Source organism: Balaenoptera acutorostrata, chromosome 3 (assembly GCF_949987535.1).
Source record: "Balaenoptera acutorostrata chromosome 3, mBalAcu1.1, whole genome shotgun sequence".
NCBI classification, from domain to species: domain Eukaryota; kingdom Metazoa; phylum Chordata; class Mammalia; order Artiodactyla; family Balaenopteridae; genus Balaenoptera; species Balaenoptera acutorostrata.
In genome coordinates this window covers 148,171,110-148,195,439 of record NC_080066.1, presented here as the reverse complement: position 1 = coordinate 148,195,439, position 24,330 = coordinate 148,171,110, and the positions used below count along the sequence as shown (strand labels likewise).

Here is a 24,330-nt window from a genome sequence, read left to right as displayed (position 1 = left end):
AATTCAATGGGACTGAAAAATTAATTTCATGTTTGAGTAAGCCCAGCCAGCTATTTTCCGTTTGGATCCTTTATAGTTTTGTGAGTTTCATTTCCATTAAAACGAAGTAATAAACAGATCATAGAGGCAAACTTCTGAAATCATAAGATCATAGTGTGTTAAACCACCATTTCAAAAATAAAGCAAAGTCAATCAGATTGCTCTTGCTTAAAAAAAAAAGTTCATGGGAGCAAAAAGCGCTTTTCGTATAGAAAATAAATAAAATTTATATTTTAAAATAGTGTGTTTATTTCAGCTTCATCTCATCCTTTAGTTTTTAAATTTTTAAACTTTTTTGTGATTTAAAAATGTACATATTAGGACAGTATTACATTATATACATATAACATGGGTGCATGTTAAATGTTTAAAGGAGAGTTCGTGATAAAAAATTTATAGATCATTGTTCAAATACATGGTTTCTCAACTTGAGCACTACTGACATTTTGGGCTGGAAAATTCTTTCTGTGGGGGCTGTCCTGTGCATTGTAAGGTATTTGGCAGCATCCCTGGCTTCAACCCACCAGATCCCAATAGCACCGTTCCCCCCACAGTTGTGACAATCAAAAAACTTCTCCAGACATGACAAATGTGCCCTTAGGGTAGAGTTACTAGATTTAGCAAAACAAAAAAGCAAAATAAAAATAAAAACAACAGGACATATATTTTTCAACCCCTATTCTTTATTTACCTGAAATTCAAAAATTAACTGGCTTTGGGCTTCCCTGATGGCTCAGTGGTTAAAAAACTGTCTGCCAATGCAGGGAACATGGGTTGGAGCCCTGGTCCGGGAAGATCCCACATGCCGCGAAGCAACGAAGCCCATGCGCCACAGCTACTGAGCCTGCACTCTAGAGCCTGCGAGCCACAACTACTGAAGCCCGCGTGCCTAGAGCCCGTCCTCCGCAACAAGAGAATCCACCACAATGAGAAGCCCGCGCACCGCAACTAGAGAAAGCCCGCGTGCAGCAACGAAGACCCAACGCAGCCAAAAAAAAAAAAAAAAGAAAAAGAAAAAAAAAATTAACTGGCTTCTAGTGTTTTATCTGACAACCTTAGGGTGGGGCCTACCTTCCAAACTCTTCCACTGTGCCCTCTAGAACTTATTATCCACAGCCTGCAAAAGCCCTTGCATTGTCAAGCTTTCTCTTCAATTTCTTATCTTTATTAAAATCTGACTCTCCCTTGAGGACATTATTTTCCTGTTGCCCCACCCAAATGGTGCTGTTTATACTCCCAGGTTCCACATACCTCTGGGATGAGAGGCGTACTGAAATTTGGAAGAAGCAAAAAATATAACTGGTGTTTCCAATGGAAAACTATGCATTCTTTAGAGCAGACCTTTCCACGTTATCTGATTCCAGCCTTTTATTGCCTTTGAGGTATTTTACAACTTATGTAAACTGTATTTAACTGATAACAAGACAAAATAAATTCTGTCCAGTGGAAGTTCAACTGACTTTCCTGAAAAAATAGAAACTATCCCATTCTCCACCTTCTTAGTACTAAACATATAATCCTACTTTCACCAGTACCCAGCCTGTTTTCCTTCCCTCCTGTTTTAATGGAGGAGCTGTCCTTCCTCCTAATTAGGGCCAAATTCGTTTCCTGTGTTTTGGATTCCCCCAACCCTGCCTTCTCAGAACCCTTCCCTATACAGTCTGGTTTCATCTATGTATCTTTTTCAATTTTTTTTTTTTCCTCTGAATAGGATCCTTCTCAATGGTTTTAAACATTCTCATTTTTTTTTTTTTTTTTTCTGTTAAAGAAAACAAAACAAAACCCTTCCTGGATCTTAGCTTCCCTTCTAGCTACTCTTCTAACTGCCTTCATTTCCTTTCCTTTCACTCACCAGTTCAGCCAATTCCCCTCTGGGGTCCTGCGTTATCAAACCCAGGAAGGACCTCTGATTGAGATCACTTATGTCTCACTGATAAAATCTTAGTGTCAACAAATCCAACATTTTTCAGTCATCTTATTGACTTTCCAACAACAATTGAGAGAATTTGACCACTCTCCCTTCTTGAAATGCTCTCTTTTCCAGCTTCCATGACAGTACTCTCACAGTTTTTTTCTTATCCTTCTGACCACTCCTTCTGACTCCTTGTAAGTATATCATCCTCTATCCATGCATTAACCACAAGCATCTCTCAAAGCTCGGTTCTAGGCCTTCTTTTCTTTTCTTTCCACTTAATACTTCTGAATATTCTTGTCCATGCCTAGAACTTTACCACCACCTCTTTATCAATGACCTCTGCCTTGACCATGCATCTGAACTCAGGTTACTTATCAATTCTTCCTGGAAGTCTCAGAGGCATCTCAAATTCAATGTATGTATAACTGAACTCATGATTTTTTCCCTCAAAACTTAGACTTTTCCAGGAGTTTTATTTCAATGAACAGTTATACAAAAACCTAGGCCCTGATGTCTTGTCCCTCAACCCCTAATCTCTCCAATCCATCACCAAATTCTATCTTTTGATATTAGATCCATTTACTTCTAACTCTACTTTCATTAGATTTGTCTAAGCTACCATCTTCTCTCCCTGTGTACTACTGTAAATCTTCCTAATCATCTACTCTAATCCACTCTCAGCCCCCTCTGATCCTTTCTCCTCATAGTAGCGAAAATAATCTTATAAAATGCATATCTGATCATATAAACCCCTGTTAAAAACCCTCCGGTGACTCTTAAAGACTAAAATCTTCAACATGGCCAGGCCCCTGCAGAATCTAGGCTGCATCCTCATCTGATATCATGTTCCATTCCAGCTGTGCTTCAGCCACAATGAGTGCCTTCTAGGTCTCCCTCCACCCCCTCTGCCCCCAGAGCCTTTGCATGTGCTGTGTTGCCTTTGCTTGGAACATGGCCACCCAACTGCCCACTTGGCCACATTCACACCTGCCTTTCCTTCAGATCATAGCTCCCCTTAATGTCTCTAATAGGATTCTCCCATTTTAATCTCTCACCATCATCATCGTAATAGCTAATACTCAGACATGTTTACTACACATCAGTCACTGATCTGAGGGTTCTACCAATAAGAATTTGTTATATACGGAAACTGAGTTACCACACACTTTTATGTACCATAACTGTAATTTTCCTCATGTGTAACATAGAATAATAATACTTTCTTCATAGGGTGGTTGAGAACATAAAATGAGTTAATATCTGTAAAGGACTTGGAACAGTGCCAGCCACATAATAAATGCTCAATAAATGTAAATGTTAGCAATTGTTAGTATTGTAATCTTACATTTACTGCATTATTATTTGATTAAAGTCTGTCTCTGTCTCATAAGTACTATGAACATTGGTCAGGGTCTTCTTTTTTTACCCACTATTATATTCCTTGTGTCTTCCTAGGGCATTGGTACATTGTAAATGCTCGAAAACATTTCTGGAGTTAATGAATAATAATTTGTGTCCAACCACACAGGATTGTTACAAAGCTAAAAAAAGTATGTGAAGTACTTTTTAAAACTACACAGGCATATAGAAATATTAAACATTTAAATGGTAAACTGTGATGCTAACTGTAACCGTAACAGGAATCTTAGAAAAGGAAAACTAATGTGGCCTAAAATTGTCAGAAAAGAGGCTCGTGGAAGAAGAGGACCTCAAAGTATATATAGGATTTGAATGGATGAAATGGACCTCAAAATATGTATAGGATTTGGTAGAGTAGTGTGAGCATATAGGTATGTAGGGAAGAATGGGCTACCAGCCTACTTGGTGGATGTGTGATGAGGAGTAACAGGAAATATAATTATAGATATGGTGGAGATAAATCATGGAGGGACTTGATAGGCAGATAAAGGAGTCTGGACCTGATATGACAGAGAAGAGAGTCTTGAGCAGGGACATTTCAGGAAGATTCGTTCACCTAACAACTAGTGACCAGGACCTCTTTTTTTTTTTTTCTTTTTTTTTTTTAATGAAGAAGCCTCAGAAACTAGGGACTGAGGGAGGTTGTTTTTATTTATTTATTTATTTATTTTTGGCTGTGTTGGGTCTTCGCTTCTGTGCAAGGGCTTTCTCCAGTTGCGGCGAGTGGGGGCCACTCTTCATCGCGGTGCGCGGGCCTCTCACTGTCACGGCCTCTCCCATTGCGGAGCACAGGCTCCAGACGCGCAGGCTCAGTAGTTGTGGCTCACGGGCCTAGCCACTCCGCGGCATGTGGGATCTTCCCGGACCGGGGCACGAACCCATGTTCCCTGCATTGGCAGGCGGATTCCTAACCACTGCGCCACCAGGGAAGCCCCAGGACCTCTTCTTGATGCTGTAGATTCAATGGTAATCAAAACAAACCATGAGGGACTTCCCTGGTGATCAGTTCATTTTCCAGGAGCCTGTCCTCGATTACCACTGAACCCACAACGACAATTTATATTCGACATCTTTATCAAAGAATCTTCTTGCTTCTCCTTCGGTATATTTTACTTTGGGGAAAGGGCATTGCCCAATTTTATTTTCTAAATGGTGTTTAGCAGACTGAAGATGCTCAATAAACATTATATATCCATGGAACCATCTCTGGAAAAGAAATCTTGGCTATGTGACTACATACCCAGTGCAATAAACAATAACTGTTTAAACCCACTCACCAGGGGTAATTCATGTGGAAACCTAAAATTAAAAATAAGTGAAAACAGCTGGCTCATGATGATTTTGTCAAGAAAACTTCAAATATACAAAACTCAGATGGTTGGCATAGAACAGCACGGAAGATACCACTGAGTAAATATCAAATGAATAATCCCAGCCATTGAGAATTTCTGTTCACTTTCACTCCATAAAGGTTATTTCAAACTGGATTTCTTTATTCATCATGAAGAATTATGCATGGAAACTGACAAAGGATTAATCTCCAATATTTACAAGCAGCTCATGCAGCTCAATATCAAAAAAACAAACAACCCAATCCAAAAATGGGCAGAAGACCTAAATAGACATTTCTCCAAAGAAGATATACAGATTGCCAACAAACACATGAAAGAATGCTCAACATCACTAATCATTAGAGAAATGCAAATCAAAACTACAATGAGGTATCACCTCACACCGGTCAGAATGGCCATCGTCAAAAAATCTACAAACAATAAATGCTGGAGAGGGTGTGGAGAAAACGGAACCCTCTTGCACTGTTGGTGGGAATGTAAATTGATACAGCCACTATGGAGAACAGTATGGAGGTTCCTTAAAAAACTAAAAATAGAACTACCATATGACCCAGCAATGCCACTACTGGGCATATACCCTGAGAAAACCATAATTCAAAAAGAGTCCTGTACCACAATGTTCACTGCAGCTCTATTTACAATAGCCAGGACATGGAAGCAACCTAAGTGTCCATTGACAGATGAATGGATAAAGAAGATGTGGCACATATATACAAGGGAATATTACTCAGCCATGAAAAGAAACGAAATTGAGTTATTTGTAGTGAGGTGGATGGACCTAGAGTCTGTCATACAGAGTGAAGTAAGTCAGAAAGAGAAAAACAAATACCATATGTTAACACATACATATGGAATCTAAAAAAAAAAAAATGGTTATGAAGAACCTAGGGACAGGACAGGAATAAAGATGCAGATGCAGAGAATGAACTTGAGGACAGGGGGAGGGGGAAGGGTAAGCTGGGACGAAGTGAGAGAGTGGCATGGACTTATATACACTACCAAATGTAAAATAGATAGCTAGTGGGAAGCAGCTGCCTAGCACAGGGAGATCAGCTCAGTGCTTTGTGCCCACCTAGAGGGGTGGGATAGGGAGGGTGGGAGGGAGATGCAAGAGGGAGGAGATATGGGGATATATGTATATGTATAGCTGATTCACTATGTTATAAAGCAGAAACTAACACACCATTGTAAAGCAATTATACTCCAATAAAGATGTTAAAAAAAAATTTTTTTAAGAGAACTATGCATGGAAAACTTGAACGAAATGTCTGGAAAGTAAGTTGGATTGTGATTTGAAAATTCTAGTAACAAATGATACTCTGACTTTAATTACTGAATTCAATTACGTCACAGACTGGAAACTCACTTCAAGACCTGTGAAAAATGCCCCTTTTAAAAAATGTATTAGAGGGAATTCCCTCGTGGTCCAGTGGTTACAGGGGGCACAGGTTCCATCCCCGGTCAGGGAACTAAAATCCCGCAAGCCGCACGGTGTGGACAAAAAAAAAAAAAAAAAAAGGTATTAGAAATTAATAACAGAAGGAATTTTAGGAAGTTCACAATATGTGGAAATTAAACAATATATTCTTAACTAATGGGAGAAATCACAAGGGAAATCAGAAAACACCTTGAGATGAATGAAAACACACAACATACAAAAACTTATAGGATGCAGCTAACACAGTGCTTAGAAAGAAATTAATAGCTGTGAATATCTATATTAAAGAGAAAGATCTCAAATCAGCAACATAACCTTCCAATTTAAGAAATTAGAAAAAGAAGACTAAACCCAAAGCAAGCAGAGGGAAGGAAATAATAAAGACTAGAGCAGAAATAAATAAAATAGAGAAGCAAAAAACAATACAGAGAATAAACAAAAACCAAAAGTTTGTTCTTTGAAAATATCAACAAAATTGACAAGACAGCTGGACTGACCAAGAAAAAAAGAGAAGACTCAAATTACTAAAATCAGGAATGAAAGAGGTGCTATTACAACTTTACAGAAATAAAAAGAATTCTAAGGGAATACTATTAACATGCCAACAAATTAGATAAGCAATATGAATTCCCAGAAACACCCAAACTACCAAAACTGAATCAAGAAGAAATAGAAAATCTGAATAGAACTATAACAGGAGATCGAATCAGTAATCAAAACCTTCCCACAAAGAAAAGCCCAGGCCAGGCGACTTCCCTAGTGAATCCTACCAAATGTTTAAAGAAGAATTAGCACTAATCCTTCACAAACTTTTCCAAAAAATAGCCGATGGACTTCCATCTCATTTTATAAGGCCAGTATTACCCTGATACCAAAACCAAAGACATCACAAGAAAACTGAAAACAAACATTTCTATGAATATAGTCACAAAAATCCTCAACAAAATACTAGCAAAGTGAATCCAGCAACATATAAAAACGATTAAACACCATAACCAAGTAGAATTTATCTCAGGAATGTAAGATTGGTTTAACATATGAAAATCATATTAATAAAGGACAAAAACCATATGGTCATCTCAGCATACAAAGAAAAAGCATTTGACAAAAATCCAACATCCTTTCATGATAAAAACATTCTACGACTAGGAATAAAAAGGAAGTTCTGCAACCTGATAACAGAATCACGTAAAATCCACAGCTAACATAATATTTAATGGTGACTAATATTAGGAACAAGACAAGATGTCTGCTCTTACTACTTCTATTCAACATTGTATTAGAGGTTCTAGCCAAGGCAATTAGATTAAAAAAAAGAAATAAACGGAACGTGGATTGAAAAGGAAGATGTAAAAGGATTTCTATTAGCCCGTGACATGATTTTGTACATAAAAGTTTTAAGAAACCTACCTACCAGTTAGAGCTAATAAATGAGTTAAGTAAATTTGCAGGATACAAGGTCAATATACAAAAATCTATTGTGTATCTATACACTAGCAATTTTAAAAAATTTATTTATTTATTTTTGGCTGCATTGGGTCTTTGTTGCTGCGCATGGGCTTTCTCTAGTTGCGGCGAGCGTGGGCTACTCTTTGTTGTGGTGCATGGGCTTCTCAGTGCGGTGGCTTCTCTTGTTGCGGAGCATGGGCTCTAGGCACTCGGGCTTCAGTAGTTGTGGTATGCGGGCTCTGTATTGTGGCGCACGGGCTTAGTTGTTCCGCGGCATGTGGGATCTTCCCGGACCAGGGCTCTAACCCGTGTTCCTTGCATTGACAAGCAGATTCTTAACCACTGTGCCACCAGGGAAGCCCATACACTAGCAATTCAATGAAGGAAAGAACAGTCTTTTTAAAAAATGGTGTTGGGATGATTAGATGTCCACATGGAAAGGAATAAAGTTGGACCCTTAGCTCACACTATATACAAAAATTAACTCAAAATGGATCATAGACCTAAATGTAAGGGTTAAGACTATAAAGCTCTTAGAAGTAGTATAGGAGTAAATCTCTGTAACTTTGGATTAGGTGGGTTTCTCAGATATGGCACCAAAAGTACAAGTAACAAAAGAAAAAATACGTAATTAGACCTTATCAAAATTTTTAAACTTTTGTGATTCAAAGGATACAATCAAGAAAATGAAAAGACAACTCACAATATGAGAAAACATATATAAAAATTATAATCTGATAAGGGACTTGTGTCTAAAGTATGTAAAGAACTCTTACAACTCAGCAATAAAAGGACAAATAATTTTTAAATGGGCAAAGGATCTGAATAGAGATTTCTCCAAAGAAGATATACAACTGGCCAATAAGCACATGAAAGTATGCTCAACATCAAAGGCCATCACAGAATTGCAAATCAAAACCATAATGGGAAACCATTTCACCCACTTGTATGGCTATAATTAAAAAAAAAAGACAATAACAGGCATTGGCAAGGATATGAAAAAACTGGAACCATGTTACGTTGCTGGTGGAAACGTAAAACGGTCAGTTGCTTTGGAAGACAGTTTGGAAGTTCCTCACGAAGTTAAACATAGAGTTACCATGTAACCCAGCAATTCCACTACTAGGTATATATACCCAAGAGAAATGAAAACATGTCCACACAAAAATTTGTACACAAATGTTAATAGCAGCATTATTCATAATGGCGAAAAAGTGGAACCAGCCCAAATGCCTATCAACTGAAGAATGGAGAAACAAAATGTGGTATTGTCCATACAACTGAATATAATTTGGTCTAAGAAACAAATAGAGTACTGACACATGCTACAACAAATATAAACCTTGAAAACACTGTTAAATGAATGAGGCCAGACACAAAGACCACATATTATATGATTCCACTCATATGAAATGTCCAGAATAGGCAAACCCAGAGACAGTAAATAGATTAGTGGTTGCCAGGAGCTAAGAGGGAGGAATGGGGAGTGACTGCTAATGTGAATGGGGTTTCTCTTTGGGGTAATGAAAATGTTCTGAAATTAGATAGTGGTAATGGTTGCACCACTTTGTGAATATACTAAAAGCCACTGAATTGTGAACTTTAAAAACGTGAATTTTATGGTGTATCAATTATATCTAATACAATTATTATCATTTTTAAAAATTTATTTATTTTAGGCTGCGTTGGGTCTTCGTTGCTGCATGCGGGCTTTCTCTAGTTGCAGCAAGTGGGGGCTACTCTTCGTTGCGGTGCCCGGGCTTCTCATTGCAGTGGCTTTTCTTGTTGTGGAGCACCGGTTCCAGGTGCGCGGGCTTCAGTAGTTGCAACATGCAGGCTCAGTACTTGTGGCTTGCGGGTTCTAGAGCGCAGGCTCAGTACTTGTGGGGCACAGGCTTAGTTGCTCCATGGCATGTGGCATCTTCCTGGACCAGGGCTCGAACCCGTGTGCCCTGCATTGGCAGGTGGATTCTTAACCACTGTGCCACCAGGGAAGCCCTTAAATTACTATTTAAAAAGAATGGATGTATGTCCTATAGATCTTGTCGGAGGAATTTGCATTTAAATAGATATTTCTTTTTTTTCCCAAAATTAAAATTGTTGTCTGTTTGAAATGACCAATAAACAACTTATCCTTTAAAATTTAAATGACATTACAATTAAATTATACATATATTTGACGCATTGATCGTTGTCTAAATTAATATCTCTTATCTATGAGTAGCAGTTTATTTTATTTTAAAGTTGAAAATATTCTGAAGTGAATAATTTCTGAGATGCTAGTATCCATACATAGCCCTTAATATGCTAAAATTTAGTAAATGTGTGAGAAAGGGCTTAGCATTTTCTTAGGTTTTTTTTTAAACAAACAATTTCTAATGTTTGAACATTTCCTTAGCATCTAGTGCTTTTAAAGATTCTTTACTTTTTCTTTAGTGATATCTGGGCCAAGCAAAATAGAAGTCAAAGAGTAAATGAATTTCTGGCAATTCTATGTTTAATCAGTATTCAACTCATGGTGGAGCAATTAATTAAGACTTCCCATGTTCAGTAACTTCCATATCTTGGTTTTTCCAGAATGAATTTTCAAAACAGTGTTTCCAGGCTTTCTGAATGTGAATGTTAATATACAGAAGTTTCTTGGCCTAGGTAAGAAACATATGAATTTTTTACTTTTTCTCCCTCTTCCTCCACATAGTCTATGTACTGGAGAGATTACTCAGGAGTCCAATTTCATTTGCTTTTTTTTTTTAAAGTATTTTTTTTAAACGTTTCTTTAATTAATTAATTTATTTATATTTATTTTTGGCTGTGTTGGGTCTTCGTTTCTGTGCGAGGGCTTTCTCCAGTTGCGGCGAGCGGGGGCCACTCTTCATCGCGGTGCGCGGGCCTCTCTCTGTCGCGGCCTCTCTTGTTGCGGAGCACAGGCTCCAGAAGCGCAGGCTCAGTAGTTGTGGCTCACGGGCTTAGTTGCTCCACGGCATGTGGGATCTTCCCAGACCAGGGCTCGAACCCGTGTCCCCTGCATTGGCAGGCAGATTCCCAACCACTGCGCCACCAGGGAAGCCCTCATTTGCTATTTTTAAGCTAAGTACACTGGCTTTTTTTTTACAATAAATGCCTATATCAAAAAGGCCAAGCTCATATGGTCATTGAAGTTAATTAAATGTTTGTGTTATATAGTTATGTACAACATTATTAGTTTGCAATAAATGACACAAGGGACTATGTCAAATTCATAATAAAAGGAAACAGCTATGGTGGGGCTTGATCTTCTGAAGCTGGGTTATATTATCGTTAGGGTTGCCAGATTTAGCAAACAAAAATACATGATGTCCAATTAAATTTGAATTTCAGATAAACAATGAATAATAATTTCAGTATATCTCAAATACTATGTGGGACATACTTATGCTAAAAAATTATTCATTGTTTATCTGAAATTCATACAGAACTGGGCATCCTGCATTTTATCTGGCAACTCTAATTACATGAATAAGAGAGATTTTCTGCACTCTCCTTACAAAAAGCTGCCCAGACTAGCAGTAGGATATAAACAGACTGAGAGGTCCCTACATTTCTGTCCTGGCTGGTCACTGAACAGTTAAGGAAGTTTCCAGCAAGGTCCTAGAATTGGGCTGGCTTGTGATCGGATCCTGGTCTATTTTTAGGCTGAGATAAATGGGACAGTTATTCCAGGGATTGGGGAAAAGCGAGTCATATTTAAAATTGTGGAGAAGAAGTATGTGCTTGAGAGGGGAGAGGAGGGTGTCGTATATTGCCACAGTAAAGGCCACTTCAACCACATCATTACTGTGCACATCCACCCCACCCCAGGCAAAATAAAGTAGGTATAAATGATGTCCTATTAATTGGAAGGAGCCAGAGGGCTCCCTGTTTTTGAATGTGTGGACTGAGTAGGTCAAGCAAAGGAACAGTGAGATGGGAAACTGGCTTTGAAATCATCTCCACTGGAATGAAGCACAGATACCTCAAACCCAATGCATCTGACACTGATGCATTACCTTCCCCTCCTAATTCTTCCCCTTTCCCTGACTTCATTCATGTATTCAACAAATATTTGAGTGGCTACTCAGTTCCAGCATGTGCTAGATCTGGCCATATACCCATGAGCAGAATAGGCATGGTCCCTGCTCTCAGAGAACGTATAGGGGGAACATGCTGATATAATCACAAAAATACATGCTTAATTACACATTAAGACATTGCTATGAAGAAAAGATGTTGGTTATAATCAAGCTGGTATACCACTACTGATCTTTATGGTGCTATTATGATGAAGAAACACTATGAAGCATCCTGAGAATTAAACTTTTTAAAAGAAAGTATTACACATTTTCCTGTTTAGGGAAATAATATTCCAAGGCACTTAACACCCTGTCTCCTCACTGGGGTCACCGCGGGGGCTCCCAGACGACTGTAGTGCAGCTACTTCTGGCCTGGAACGCAGCTGCTGGTTAACAGCTGTACAGCCTAAGAGCTCCACACTCAAGGCCTTGAAGAGGGGCTCACCGCACCCAATTAAATAACATATATTTCTATTTTCGAATAATGCATCTTGTGTCTTGCAGACGTACCTGGAACTAATGAACAGAAGTACTTTCTGCTTACCTGAGCTTTCTCAACTCGGTTTTGGCAATTTTCTTTTCAGTTAAAAATTCCTTCCCCCCGCCCCCCCGCTTTTTTCCCCATATACCACTTCATCATCTAACCGATGGAACCCAGTTTAGCCTTTTTCACTGAATGGCTGGAAGAAGGGAAAATTAGGAAACTGGATGGGGCGGGGGTAGTGTCAAAACTTTCTTTGGGGGGCCCCCAGCAACCTTACCCCGAGTGTCCAGTCCTAACTCCTGGTTCCTTTCCTTTGGACAGGGCTCGGGCGGGCCAAGGATGAGGCGAACTGAGGGAGAACAACCGGAGCCTCTGCCCGCAGTCCTCCCTCCACCGCTTTGCCACCTCGGGCTGCATTTTCCGGACCGGAAAATAAAGAGCCGGGAACACACTCGCCGCGGCGATGGACAGCCGGCCTCCGGTGCAGGAAGGCGAGTCCGCAGCCCCGCGGCCACTTTGATCGTTGCGCGCCTCCAACTTCACAGAGTGCACCGCTCAGGGGGTGCAGCCCGGCCTCCGCCCAGAGCGACCCCGCTCCTCGCGCGGGGAGGAGCTGCGGCGGGAAAGCCGAGCCGCCGCCCGCGGTCTAGAGGCCAGCCGCCCGAGTTCTTCCTGCCCTCAACCCGTGGCGGGGGAGGGGCCGCCGCCACCCGCGTTCCCTGGCCCCCGCCGCCGCCGCCGGCGGAAGGGCCGCGCGCTTCGCGGAAGCGCGGCCGCAGCTGAGGATCAGCTGCTGGAGGAGGCGGAGGAGGAGAGGGAGGAGCCTAGGGGAGGGGGAAGGGGAGGGAGGGGACCGTCAGGAAGCCGCGAACGCCACCGAGTGTCTGCACACCTCGCTCCGTCTGCTATGGCTGGTTAAAGAACCATCCGGATCGCAGCGCGGGGGGAGGGTCGGGTGGGGGGAGAGCGCCGGCCGCGCGTGAGGCCGAGGGAGGGGCGGCGGCGCGAGCGGCGGCGGCGGCGGCGGCGGCGGTTCCAGCATGAAGAGGAGAGCTGGCCTGGGGGGCAGCATGAGGTCAGTGGTGGGCTTCTTGTCCCAGCGGGGCTTGCATGGGGACCCCCTGCTCACTCAGGACTTTCAGAGGAGACGCCTGCGAGGCTGCAGAAACCTCTACAAGAAGGACCTCCTGGGCCACTTCGGCTGTGTCAATGCCATTGAATTCTCCAACAATGGAGGCCAGTGGCTGGTCTCAGGTAAATCAACCCCCTTCCCCTCCCCGCGCCTCCCGGCCCCCTTCCAACCTCCCCTTTCCGCTTTCCCTCGCCACCCTCCTCCTGCCCTCCGTCCCCACCCCCTCCCTCCTCAACCCCCCCCCCTTCGGCGGTGGGAAGGTGGGTGTCAAATTAAAACCCTGGCGGGGGAGGGAGGGAGAGAGGGGAAGGAGAGGATGTCTTCTATAAAAAAGACCTAAAATGGTTGACAGGTCCTTAATTCGCTTTATCCCAAGTGTAAAGTGATCTCTCCTCATGACTGCGGTGGAAGTGTGGGTCGGGGAGAGGGGCGAGGTTACCGCTTGACAAAGTTTGATGGGAAACTCTTCCTCCGCGTACTTTAAAAGGTGCTGGGGGCATTTGAGCGATTTGGTGGGGGAGGAGGCCGAGGCACGCCGGATGCCGGGGGCGGCGTGGGGGAGCTCGAGCCCCTGTCTCCGGCGTCCCGGGAAGGGGCCTTGGGGCCGGGGTCCGGGCGGTGACAGGGTCGGCCGCCGGAGGGGTCGCGGCTGCGACTCCGGGTGAACGGAGGGGAGGTGATGAGCGGGTTCCCTTGGGCCGCCCCCTCGTCGCCCTCAGGGGCCCAGCACCATCTCCTCGGGTCCTGGGGTGGCCTCTTCCGTGTCTTGTTTTTCTTATGGATTTGGGAGTGCCGAGGGCTCTGGAGGCCAAGGGGCACCAGCCTGAACTTGAATGCGCAACTTGCGAGGCAGGGGGTGGGGGGGGGTGGACGACCCCGGGAGACTTGTTGGCTGGAGCCCCGAGCCCGCACCCCCTTTCCCCGCGCCTGCCGTTGCAGGTGGTCTCCGCGCCTCCTCCTCCCGCCCAGCTGGGCTTGGTTGCCCCCCGGCTCCCCCTGCGGTGTTGGGTAAGTGGCGAAATCGAGGCCGGCGCTCCGGCCGGGCGGTGTAGGCCTCGCTCTCCCGGGGCTCCTAGCGACAGGCAGCTGAATCGATAGCCTATTGCTCCCGGGGAGGCCGGGGCCGGGCGGGTGGCGGCGATAGCTGCTTCGGGGGAGGTGCGCCTGCCGCCCGTGGGGGCGCTCGCCGCCGCCGCCCTCATCACGGGGGTCGCGGGCCCACGGCTGGCGAGTGGGGATGGGTTACGCTGGGGGCGGCTCCCCGAAACCCGGCTCAGGGGAGGAGGGCGAAGACGGCTGATCTGGCGTTCCCGCTCGCCTTCTGCCCTCCCTACCCCGTCCCTTTTCCTATATCGAGAGGAAGGAAGGGGGAGCCCAGCGCTGGACGTGGCGCTTCGCTTCACCCAGGCCGGTCCCCGAATGGTTTTCTAATTTACGTCAGTGGGCAGCTCGCCAGAAACTTCTGGGATCATGGCAAAGCATCCGTTTTCTTCGCGAGTAACATTCGGAAGTGACACGGGGCGTGCAGTCCAATTTGGGGGTAACAGATAAGACTTGTGATCATTTCATGATAAACCTTCTGGGGTTTCTCCAGGACTGACTTGACTTTTCCACTTGAGATCGTTTTCTCTTTGACTAGGTAGATTTTGGTCCTAGATCATCTGAAGAAATCTGATATTCCACTTCGAGGCATACCCCAAACAAAAGCTTCCTTCCCCCACAGGGCCGAAAATTCCAGGGGCAAAGATGGGGGAAGAGCTCTTTACAGAGCTCCCAGTTTTTCCCCCTGCTGCTACTTCTGTATTCATCATACTCCTGTCTCCTTCCCAGACTGATGTATTCCAACAGACATGTTCCCAGACACAAGTAAATGCACCCTACAGGGTGAGGGAATTTGGGGGGTGCTATTACAGACTGAGCTAATCGTGTTGATTAAATCATAAACGCGGTCATACATTGCTCAATTTAACACGCTTTTTATTTATTTTAAACATCTTTATTGGAGTTTAATTGCTTTACAGTGGTGTGTTAGTTTCTGCTTTATAACAAAGTGAATCAACTATATATATACATATATCCTCATATCTCCTCCCTCTTGCATCTCTGTCCCACCCTCCCTATCCCACCCCTCTAGGTGGTCACAAAGCACCGAGCTGATCTCCCTGTGCTATGCTGATCTCCCTGTGCTATGCGGCTGCTTCCCACTAGCCATCTATTTTACATTTGGTAGTGTATATATGTCCATGCCACTCTCTCACTTTGTCCCAGCTTACCCTTCCCCCTCCCTCTGTCCTCAAGTCCGTTCTCTACATCTGCGACGCTTTTTAAAAATAACAGATTTAGGGGCTTCCCTGGTGGCGCAGTGGTTGAGAATCTGCCTGCCAATAATGCAGGGGACACGGGTTCGAGCCCTGGTCTGGGAAGATCCCACATGCCGCGGAGCAACTGGGCCCGTGAGCCACAATTACTGAGCCTGCGCTTCTGGAGCCTGTGCTCCGCAACAAGAGAGGCCGCGATAGTGAGAGGCCCGCGCACCGCGATGAAGAGTGGCCCCCGCTTGCCACAACTAGAGAAAGCCCTCGCACAGAAACGAAGACCCAACACAGCCATAAATAAATAAACAAATACTTAAAAAAAAAATGGCTCCCATGTATCCATATTAAACTGCCCTTTAAAAAAAAAATAACAGGTTTATTAAGATATAATTCACATGCCATACATTTCATCTATTTAAAGTTCATTAACACTTTTAAAATATACATATTTGTTTATTTGGGCTGCGCTGAGTCCCAGTTGCCGCTTCTAGTTCCCCGACCAGGGATGAACCCGGCCGCCTGCATTGGGAGGGTGGAGTCTTACCCACTGGACCACCAGGGAAGTCCCCATTAACACTTTTTTAAAGGTGCTAAAAAGTTGCCTCCATTCTCTACCAGTTATCCTTGTGTAGTACCTTCCCCCATGTCTTAAATGAACCCAATTTTCTCTAGACTTGACCAGTTCATTTCCTTTATCTTAATTTTAGTCTATAGAGGAGCAGGGTCCTTTCCACAGGCAGGCTCTGGTAAACCTTCTGGTTCTAGGCATTCATTTCCTCTTTCCTAGGCTTGAGTTGCCCATCTCCATCAGTACTTCCTGGGTTCCAACTTTCTTTGCCCCTTACTCCTCCTCCTTCCCCTCATGCTTCCTCTAGCTTAGTTCTTCCTGTTTCCTTTTTATCTACTCCTGTCCTTGTTCCTAGTCTTCCAGTAGGCTTTTTCACCTGCCCTTCCAGTTTAGCTCAGCTAGTGTTAGCTTTTCTTACTTGTTCCCTGAACGGTAGAGTTTTGGTTAAAAGCCTTATTAGCTTATTCACCGTCTAGTATGAGTACAACTTATGCAACAGAAAGTTCCTCCTGTTCGCTTCAGATAAGGAAGCCCCCTCTGGGAGTCATAAATACACCTTTACTTGTTAAAGCTAATTAAATTTTGTTCTGGGAAGTTCTTCAATAATCTTCCCAAATTTAAAACTGTTTAAGGTGTTTACATCTTATCTATCATTGTCCTTTAGCAGTTAACACCTGAGGGGAGGAGCACATGGTATTTTGAGGCTAATGCTGTCAATCCCTAATGTTTCACCAAAAATGTGGTGGGAGGCCAGACTCCAGGATGGTAATGAGATTACTTTTATGCATTTTGTTGTAGTGCTTGTATCTTGTCTGGATTGGTTAAAGCTCTTGAAAGTGGTGATTGAAGTGATAGTTTGTTCCACAGAAAAGCAGATCAGATTTGTGGTTACCAGAGGAGGGGGCGGGGGGTTGGGCCGGTGGCAGGGGAATTGGATGAAGGCAGTCAGAAGGTACAAACTTCCAGTTAAGACAAACAGGTACTAGGGATGAAATGTATAATGTACAACATGATAAATATCATTAACACTGCTGTATGTTATATATGAAAGTTAAGAGAGTAAATCCTTCGAGTTCTCATCACAAGGAAAATTTTTTTCTATTTCTGTAAGTTTGTATCTATGAGAGAGTGAATTCAGTAAACTTACTGTGATTATCATTTCATGATGTATGTAAGCCAAATCATTACGCTGTACACCTTAAACTTATACAGTGCTGTATGTCAATTATATATCAAAACTGGAAGAAAAACAATTTTTTAAAATGATAGATTGTCCATAGTTTGCTCACTGTTTTCATTTTCTAATTGTTTGGGCAGGCTCATGTTTCTTGTAACTGACACACTATTTGGGGTTTTTTGTTTGTTTTGTTTTTGTTTTGTCTTTTTTTGTTCTTTTAATTTTATTTATTTAGCCGCACAGCTTGGCCTATGGGATCTTAGTTCTCCTATCAGGGATTGCACCCGGGGCCACAGCAGTGAAAGTGCCGAGTCCTAACCACTGGACCGCCAGGGAATTCCCTGACACACACTATTTGATATAATTAACTTAGACCTAGGCCAAAAATAATATTTGCATGATTCCTATGGCCTTATAAAATGCTGTTTGTTAAGGATACATCATTGCTTTTTTGTTCTAACAGCTAGCCCCTTTTCCAGGGCACAATGAGGCCAGCAGATATTAAGAGTAAAGCAGAGAAAACCAGGAAGGAGAAAAGGTGCTCAGCTGGGAAGTGAGTGTGTGACAGCAACAAGTGGGAGGATGTTTTTTTGACATTTTGAAATACAAAAGTATTTTAACCTAAAAAGTATTTTTCTTTATTGCTGAAAGGGGCATTACTGTGATATCATGTAAGGCAGTATGGTATAGCATACACATGGTTAAAATCACTGCTGTGTCATTTAATGTGTGACCTTAGTCAAGTTGCTAAGCCTCTCTTTCCCGATGTAAGCAATGGGAATACCAGCACCCACCTGAAGGGCTGTTGTGACAGCTACATTAGGCAAAGTTTAGATTGGGTACTGAACAGAGTTCCCAGCCTCTCAGAAAAAATGCTGAGTTTGTTTTCTTTCCCCTTTGTACTTATAACTTGTGGTTTCATTATTAGCTGACACTTGTTCTTACAGTGCTGGTAATGGACATGTGCAAATGGGGCAGACAGGATAGTTTTGTGATTTTTTTGATGTGGAATGAGGAGGCACAATATGGTGGGGAAAGAGCCTGGGATTTGGCGTCACGTGATATGTTGGAGGCTCTACCAGTCACAGATTGTACGAATTTAGGCAAGTTCCTTCATTCCTCATCAGTAAACGGGATTAACAAATTGCCCTCACTACCTAACAAGGAGGTCTGTTCAATGAAATGTCATATGTGAAGGTACTTTGTGAACTATATGGGTTTGGGTGAACATTATTACTCTATAAAGGACAGCTTATGCCTGATGCAGTCTTATCTTAGAATATTTACGGTGTTAGTTCTTTGAGAGATAAGGAACAACATTGCATGTTGAAGTGCTACTTACAAGAGATCCTAACACCATCAAGGAGTTTATGCTAGTACACGTATTTAGGGGATAGCCTGGGTTTACCTTTTAAGTCTTTGGTTGCATCTGATTCTTTCTTTAAATTGCCTCCATTGCTTCCTCTTAGGTTTCTCCTTTTCCCTAGAATGGAAATATGTTTGCTTAAAAGTCTTTTTTATTTTCTCTTGGGGAAGCAGATGAACATCTTCTTGTGATCTGACTGCTAGACCAATCAGAATGTAGCTCTGGGGGAATTCCCTGGCGGTCCAGTGGTTAGGACTCAGCGCTTTCACTGCGGGGGTCAGGTTCAGTCCCTGGTTGGGGAACTAAGATCCCACAAGCTGCAAGGCACAGCCAAAAAAAAAGAGTGTAGCTCTGTATATGTAACTCTCTGCTTTCTTATATCTTTTTTTTTTTTTTTAAGAAATTCACGTTCTTTTATTTATTTATTTATTTATTTATGACTGTGTTGAGTCTTCGTTTCTGTGCAAGGGCTTTCTCTAGTTGCGGCAAGTGGGGACTACTCTTCATCGCGGTGCACGGGCCTCTCACCATCGCGGCCTCTCTTGTTGCGGAGCACAGGCTCCAGACGCGCAGGCTCAGTAATTGTGGCTCACGGGCCCAGTTGCTCCGTGGCATGTGGGATCTTCCCAGACCAGGGCTCGAACCCGTGTCCCCTGCATTGGCAGGCAGATTCTCAACCACTGCGCCACCAGGGAAGCCCTGCTTTCTTATATCTTATAAATGGTTTTTGTAAATAGAATCTTAGCAGTAAATAAAAATATTCAGCTCTTTGGGATAAGAGTTGCTGTAATATTATTTACCCTGAATTGATGTTTAAGGCATTGGAACTTGTAGCACTAGCAGATTAATAGCCCATAGTGTGAAGTTTTGAGTTACAGTGAGAGATTATGATTTCTTTTTTAATGCTTATGACTAAATGTAGAAAAAGCACCCTCAGAAGCTTTACAGATAGCATCAGCAACTATACTATTTCAAAGTGTTAATTAAGTAGGAGTTGTGAATGGGGAGAGGCATTCAATTACTTGGGCATAATATTTATAATTGGACTCACTATTTAGTCCTATTTCTATTTCATATGGGTCTCCCATATTCATATGGGCTATAAGTATCCACAGTTATATAGAGAGATTGAGTCATATAATAAGGACAGTGATACATCTCACAGGGTTGTGGTGAGGATTGAATGAAATAACACATGTAAAGTTTTTAGCACAAGGGCCTAGACCATGCTGTTGCTCTGGTTGCTACTGCTGCTGCAACTGTTATTACTGTTGTTGTTTAACTTGAACCTCACAAAACGCTTATAGGAGTTTTACACTTGAGCATCTAACATTCATTGCACATGGCACAGTACAATGTGAAAAATTGAGAATGATCTCAATGAGGGGAACTGTTAGAAATGCTTTGTGAATAAACTTAACCCTAATACTGTCATCAAAGCATAATTTTAAGCATCAAATAATAGCTATGATAATAACTGTATGCTTAATTGGAACCCATTAATTAATGATCATTTCTTGTCACCCAATCACTAGTTATATTTCATTTTATGGAATCAGTTTTTAGTAAGTAAACTCATGTAAAAGCGTATTATCTACAGGTAAAGTGTTTGACTTTAACCAGTTAAATGAAGTCTGACTATTAAAACTTCTACGTGTTTAATTAGAATGAATTTATTCTTCCAGGGGTTAGTTTATCAGGAGAAATATGGCCAGTGGCAAGGTAGATTTCTGACTTTAAAAAGCTTTTGTAGTACATACGTTTTGACATGGTGATTAGGGAATCAATTCTTGGATTTTCTTCTGGACTTTTCTGTTTACTGATAATGCATTGCTGTGAAGGTGTTAAATTTTATTCTTTGGACTATTTATTAGTTCAACAAATAGTTTTTGAGCGCATACTGTTTATAAGACAGGAGCTATGCGAAGTACAGAGATGATGAATCAGATATAAATCATACTCTTAAGCTTGTATTTTCAGAACATTTACTTCTCAATTCTAACAGTGCATGATCCTTTAAAAATGTTCTCTTCTGCTTTATGATACTTTAATAGATACTGGATTTTTGTTTGGTTTGTAGTACTTAATATAGCAAAAGTCCCCTTGTCTTTGATTTTTAGTGGGAAAGAAAGGTCGCTTGTAGAGATGGCCTTGGAGGACATTGCTGTGATAAATTACAGAGATCATGTCATAAGGATAAGGTAACATGGATATTTACAGATACACATTATTTTTCCCACTTGTTCTTCAGTCAGCTAATTGATATCTATCAAAAATTGGCAAATTTAGAGTTATGCCTGGGTTTGTCACTTCCACTTTAAAAAATACCTAGTGAGGTTTAACTGATGACCACCAGTCTCATTAGACATTATAAGTACCTCAAAAACTTGTCTTTATGTGTTCAGTGTTGTTCAAAGGATCATCACTGACTTGACTTACATTTATGATATACTAAGAGTTCTGAAGAAGAGCAGTAGCTCTCAGTTATGTATCCTGGCCACACATTGAAGGGAGGTGTCAGTCCAGGTACAAGTGTGTGCTCATTCACTGATTATTGATAGATTTGGTTGTAAAGTACAGTTGGAATCATTTAGATCAGGGAAACTTTATTCACCAGTAAAACTTGGGACAAAGGGGTACTGCTTTCTGAATTCTGAGTTAAGAAGTGGGTGCATTTATTTTCTCATGCATTGAGCAAGGTGAAGAGCACTTTCATTGCTTATAAACAGTTCTTAATTTTGATTTTTTTTTTCTTTTTCATGGTTTCAAGAAAGAATTGCTTTTCCTATTGTTTTAGTCTGAATTTAAATACTCAAGGGTGGAATTAAAGACACCCTTAAAGGAACCAAAATCCTAATTCAAATAAAGATTATGTAGGTTAAGAAGGAATTGATTTTGTTTTCAGTTTTTGGTGCCCCACATTATATTAAAAGTATTGTCTCTTATAATTTAAGAACTGAATATTGATCTATTAGGATTAACTCTTAGATTATTGTGGTGATGTGAAATTACATTTCTTTTCTACTTAATTCTGTTTTCTCTAAAATTTTTGATTTTAAGTTACAAGGATTTAGGTTACTGTTTGCCAAAGTGTGCGTACATAAGCTGATTTTAGGTGATCTTTGAATGAATATTTACATTTTAATAGCACATTTATTTTATACATGTTAGAAAAGTTAACTAGCATATATATAATAGCTTTCATGGATTTATTGCTTAAGGCAAGGCTAAATTTTAAAAAGTCAGTTTAAAGTAAAATAATGGTGACTGTGTTGTGTGGATATGGCAGAAATCAAAAGGTGATCACGATTAACTGAAGCTTGGGAAATAACTACATTAGGTAACCTTTTTTTATTTCTTCTTTCTCATGGAATCAGAGAGATGGAAAGATCTTCATTTTATGGAAAAGGGAGTGGAGAAGTAGAAAGGTGACTTGTTCAGAGCTGCTTGGTTAGTCTTTGGCAGTGAGGACTGTTAAGTAGGGCTCATTGCTTCTAGGCAAGTGCTGTTTCCAGGTTGCCTTTTTATGTTTTTCTGTCCCTTTTCTTATAGGACAGGCAGCCTTTTTAGAGCTCTTCTGAAGAACTGAAAACTGACTGTTAGCAGTTCCTGAGCACATGTCCAACTCTAGTTGCTCCTCTTAGATGATAACTTGTATTTCTCTGTTTTGCTGTGAATAACTTGCTTTACATAGGTATCTTATGTTTATTCGTTAAAAATATTTAATGAGAACACACTATGTCTGCCTCTTTAATCTCAATAATAACTCTAAGGGTTATTTTTTTTCACACTTATTTAGCAGATAATGTGTGCCAGGCCCTCTGCTAAGCACTTCGTATGTCTTATTTGCCACTTGGAAAATAGCCAGTGTTACTTATTATCTAGAAAGATAAGGGGATTTGAAGGTTTTGTATTAATTGCATTAATTAACTGCTAAAGAATCAAGAAAGGGCATTGATAAATGACTGCTGAGGATTCTGTAATGAGAAAAGGTAGGGCATTAGTGGAAAAATAGAAATTGGAATTCATTGTTTCTGGTTAAAATGAAGTGAAATAGAATTCTAGGAATGAAAAAAGATTTTTTATTACCTTGTCTATTACCTTGGTCTTTGTAGAAAATTTGGTTCCAATAGCTGCTTCCCAAGTTTTTGTTCTTTTCAGCTTTAATGCTTATTAGTCACCACTGCCAACATAATATAAGCTCCCTAAAGCTTAACTCATTATCTCATATCCCCTGCTGATCCCTCAAAAATCTACAGTGCTCCCCAGTGCCTACCAAATTAACTAGGAATGGCCCTCCTGATGTTCGAGACATTACTGTTTATAAAAATAAATGTTTAACAATAAAAATAGCTAATATTTGAGCATGTCATTCATATATCAAATATTATTTGGGGGGTGTTTAATATGTGTCAGGCACATTTACATACATGATCACATCTAATACTTATAAGAGAATCTTTCCTAAGGTACAGAGAGTACTGTTATCCTTATTGGACATATGAGGAAACTGAGGCTTAGAGAAGTTAATTTGTGAAACCTGTAGTTTGTGGGGGAGCTGCATTTCCAGCCTGGGTCTGCATGAGCTCTGAGACATGCTGCTAACTGCTCTGAAATTTTTAGAATGTTACATACATTTTAAAAGGATATGACCTTTTCCTTATATTCTCATCTCCCTGTGTTATCACTCTGATTTGCTAATTGTTTTTTTCCCCCGTTATGTGGAAACAGAGGAAGGGGTGCGGTTGAGGGAGATGGATCATGGGCTTGGAGCCAGTAAGCACAGTTCTGGTCACAGCTGCAGTACTCACCTCTCAAGCAGGTCTCGCTCAGGACTAAAACTCACTTCACCTGGATTTTGGTCTTGGCTGTCTTCTTTTTTTTTTGAATTTTTGAATTTTATTTTATTTATTTTTTTATACAGCAGGTTCTTATGTTATCCATTTTATACATATTAGCGTATATATGTCAATCCCAATCTCCCAATTCATCACACCACCAACCCCCACCCCTGCCACTTTCCCCCCTTGGTGTCCATACGTTTGTTCTGTACATCTGTGACTCTATTTCTGCCCTGCAAACCGGTTCATCTGTACCATTTTTCTAGGTTCCACATATATGAGTTAATATACGATATTTGTTTTTCTCTTTCTGACTTACTTCACTCTGCATGACAGTCTCTAGATCCACCCACGTCTCAACAAATGACCCAATTTAGTTCCTTTTTATGGCTGAGTAATATTCCATTGTATATATGTACCACATCTTCTTTATCCATTCATCTGTCGATGGGCATTTAGTTTGCTTCCATGACCTGGCTATTGTAAATAGTGCTGCAATGAACATTGGGGGTGCATGTGTCTTTTTGAATTATGGTTTTCTCTGGGTATATGCCCAGTAATGAGATTGCTGGGTTGTATGCTAGTTCTCCTTTTAGTTTTTTTAAGGACCCTCCATACTGTTCTCCATAGTGGCTGTATCAGTTTACATTCCCACCAACAGTGCAAGAGGGTTCCCTTTCTCCAAACCCTCTACAGCATTTGTTGTTTGTAGATTTTCTGATGATGCCCCTTCTAACTGGTGTGAGG

General features: G+C 41.5%; 2 protein-coding genes across 10 annotated transcripts in view; one reads left to right on the top strand and one right to left on the bottom strand.

Annotated features, from left to right (window-relative positions):
• The window catches only part of EXD2 (exonuclease 3'-5' domain containing 2), a 99,202-nt gene extending 86,242 nt beyond the window's left edge, over positions 1-12,960 (bottom strand). For 6 of the 7 annotated variants that reach the window (XM_057543822.1, XM_057543821.1, XM_007184351.2 and 3 more), the window contains exon 1: positions 12,462-12,959. The gene's annotated coding sequence lies outside the window, so the exon portion shown is untranslated. Of the gene's footprint in view, positions 1-12,461 lie in introns of all 7 variants that reach the window. The other variant, XM_057543823.1, reaches the window with a different exon arrangement.
• Positions 12,961-13,069: 109 nt separating this feature from the next.
• The window catches only part of DCAF5 (DDB1 and CUL4 associated factor 5), a 105,471-nt gene continuing 94,210 nt past the window's right edge, over positions 13,070-24,330 (top strand). The window contains exon 1 of one of the 3 annotated variants that reach the window (XM_057543725.1): positions 13,070-13,438. In XM_057543725.1, coding sequence (XP_057399708.1) covers positions 13,225-13,438 — 214 coding nt within the window. In that variant the 5' untranslated portion in view covers positions 13,070-13,224. Of the gene's footprint in view, positions 13,439-14,173; positions 14,325-24,330 lie in introns of those variants that run through there. The other 2 variants (XM_057543727.1, XM_057543726.1) reach the window with 2 other exon arrangements.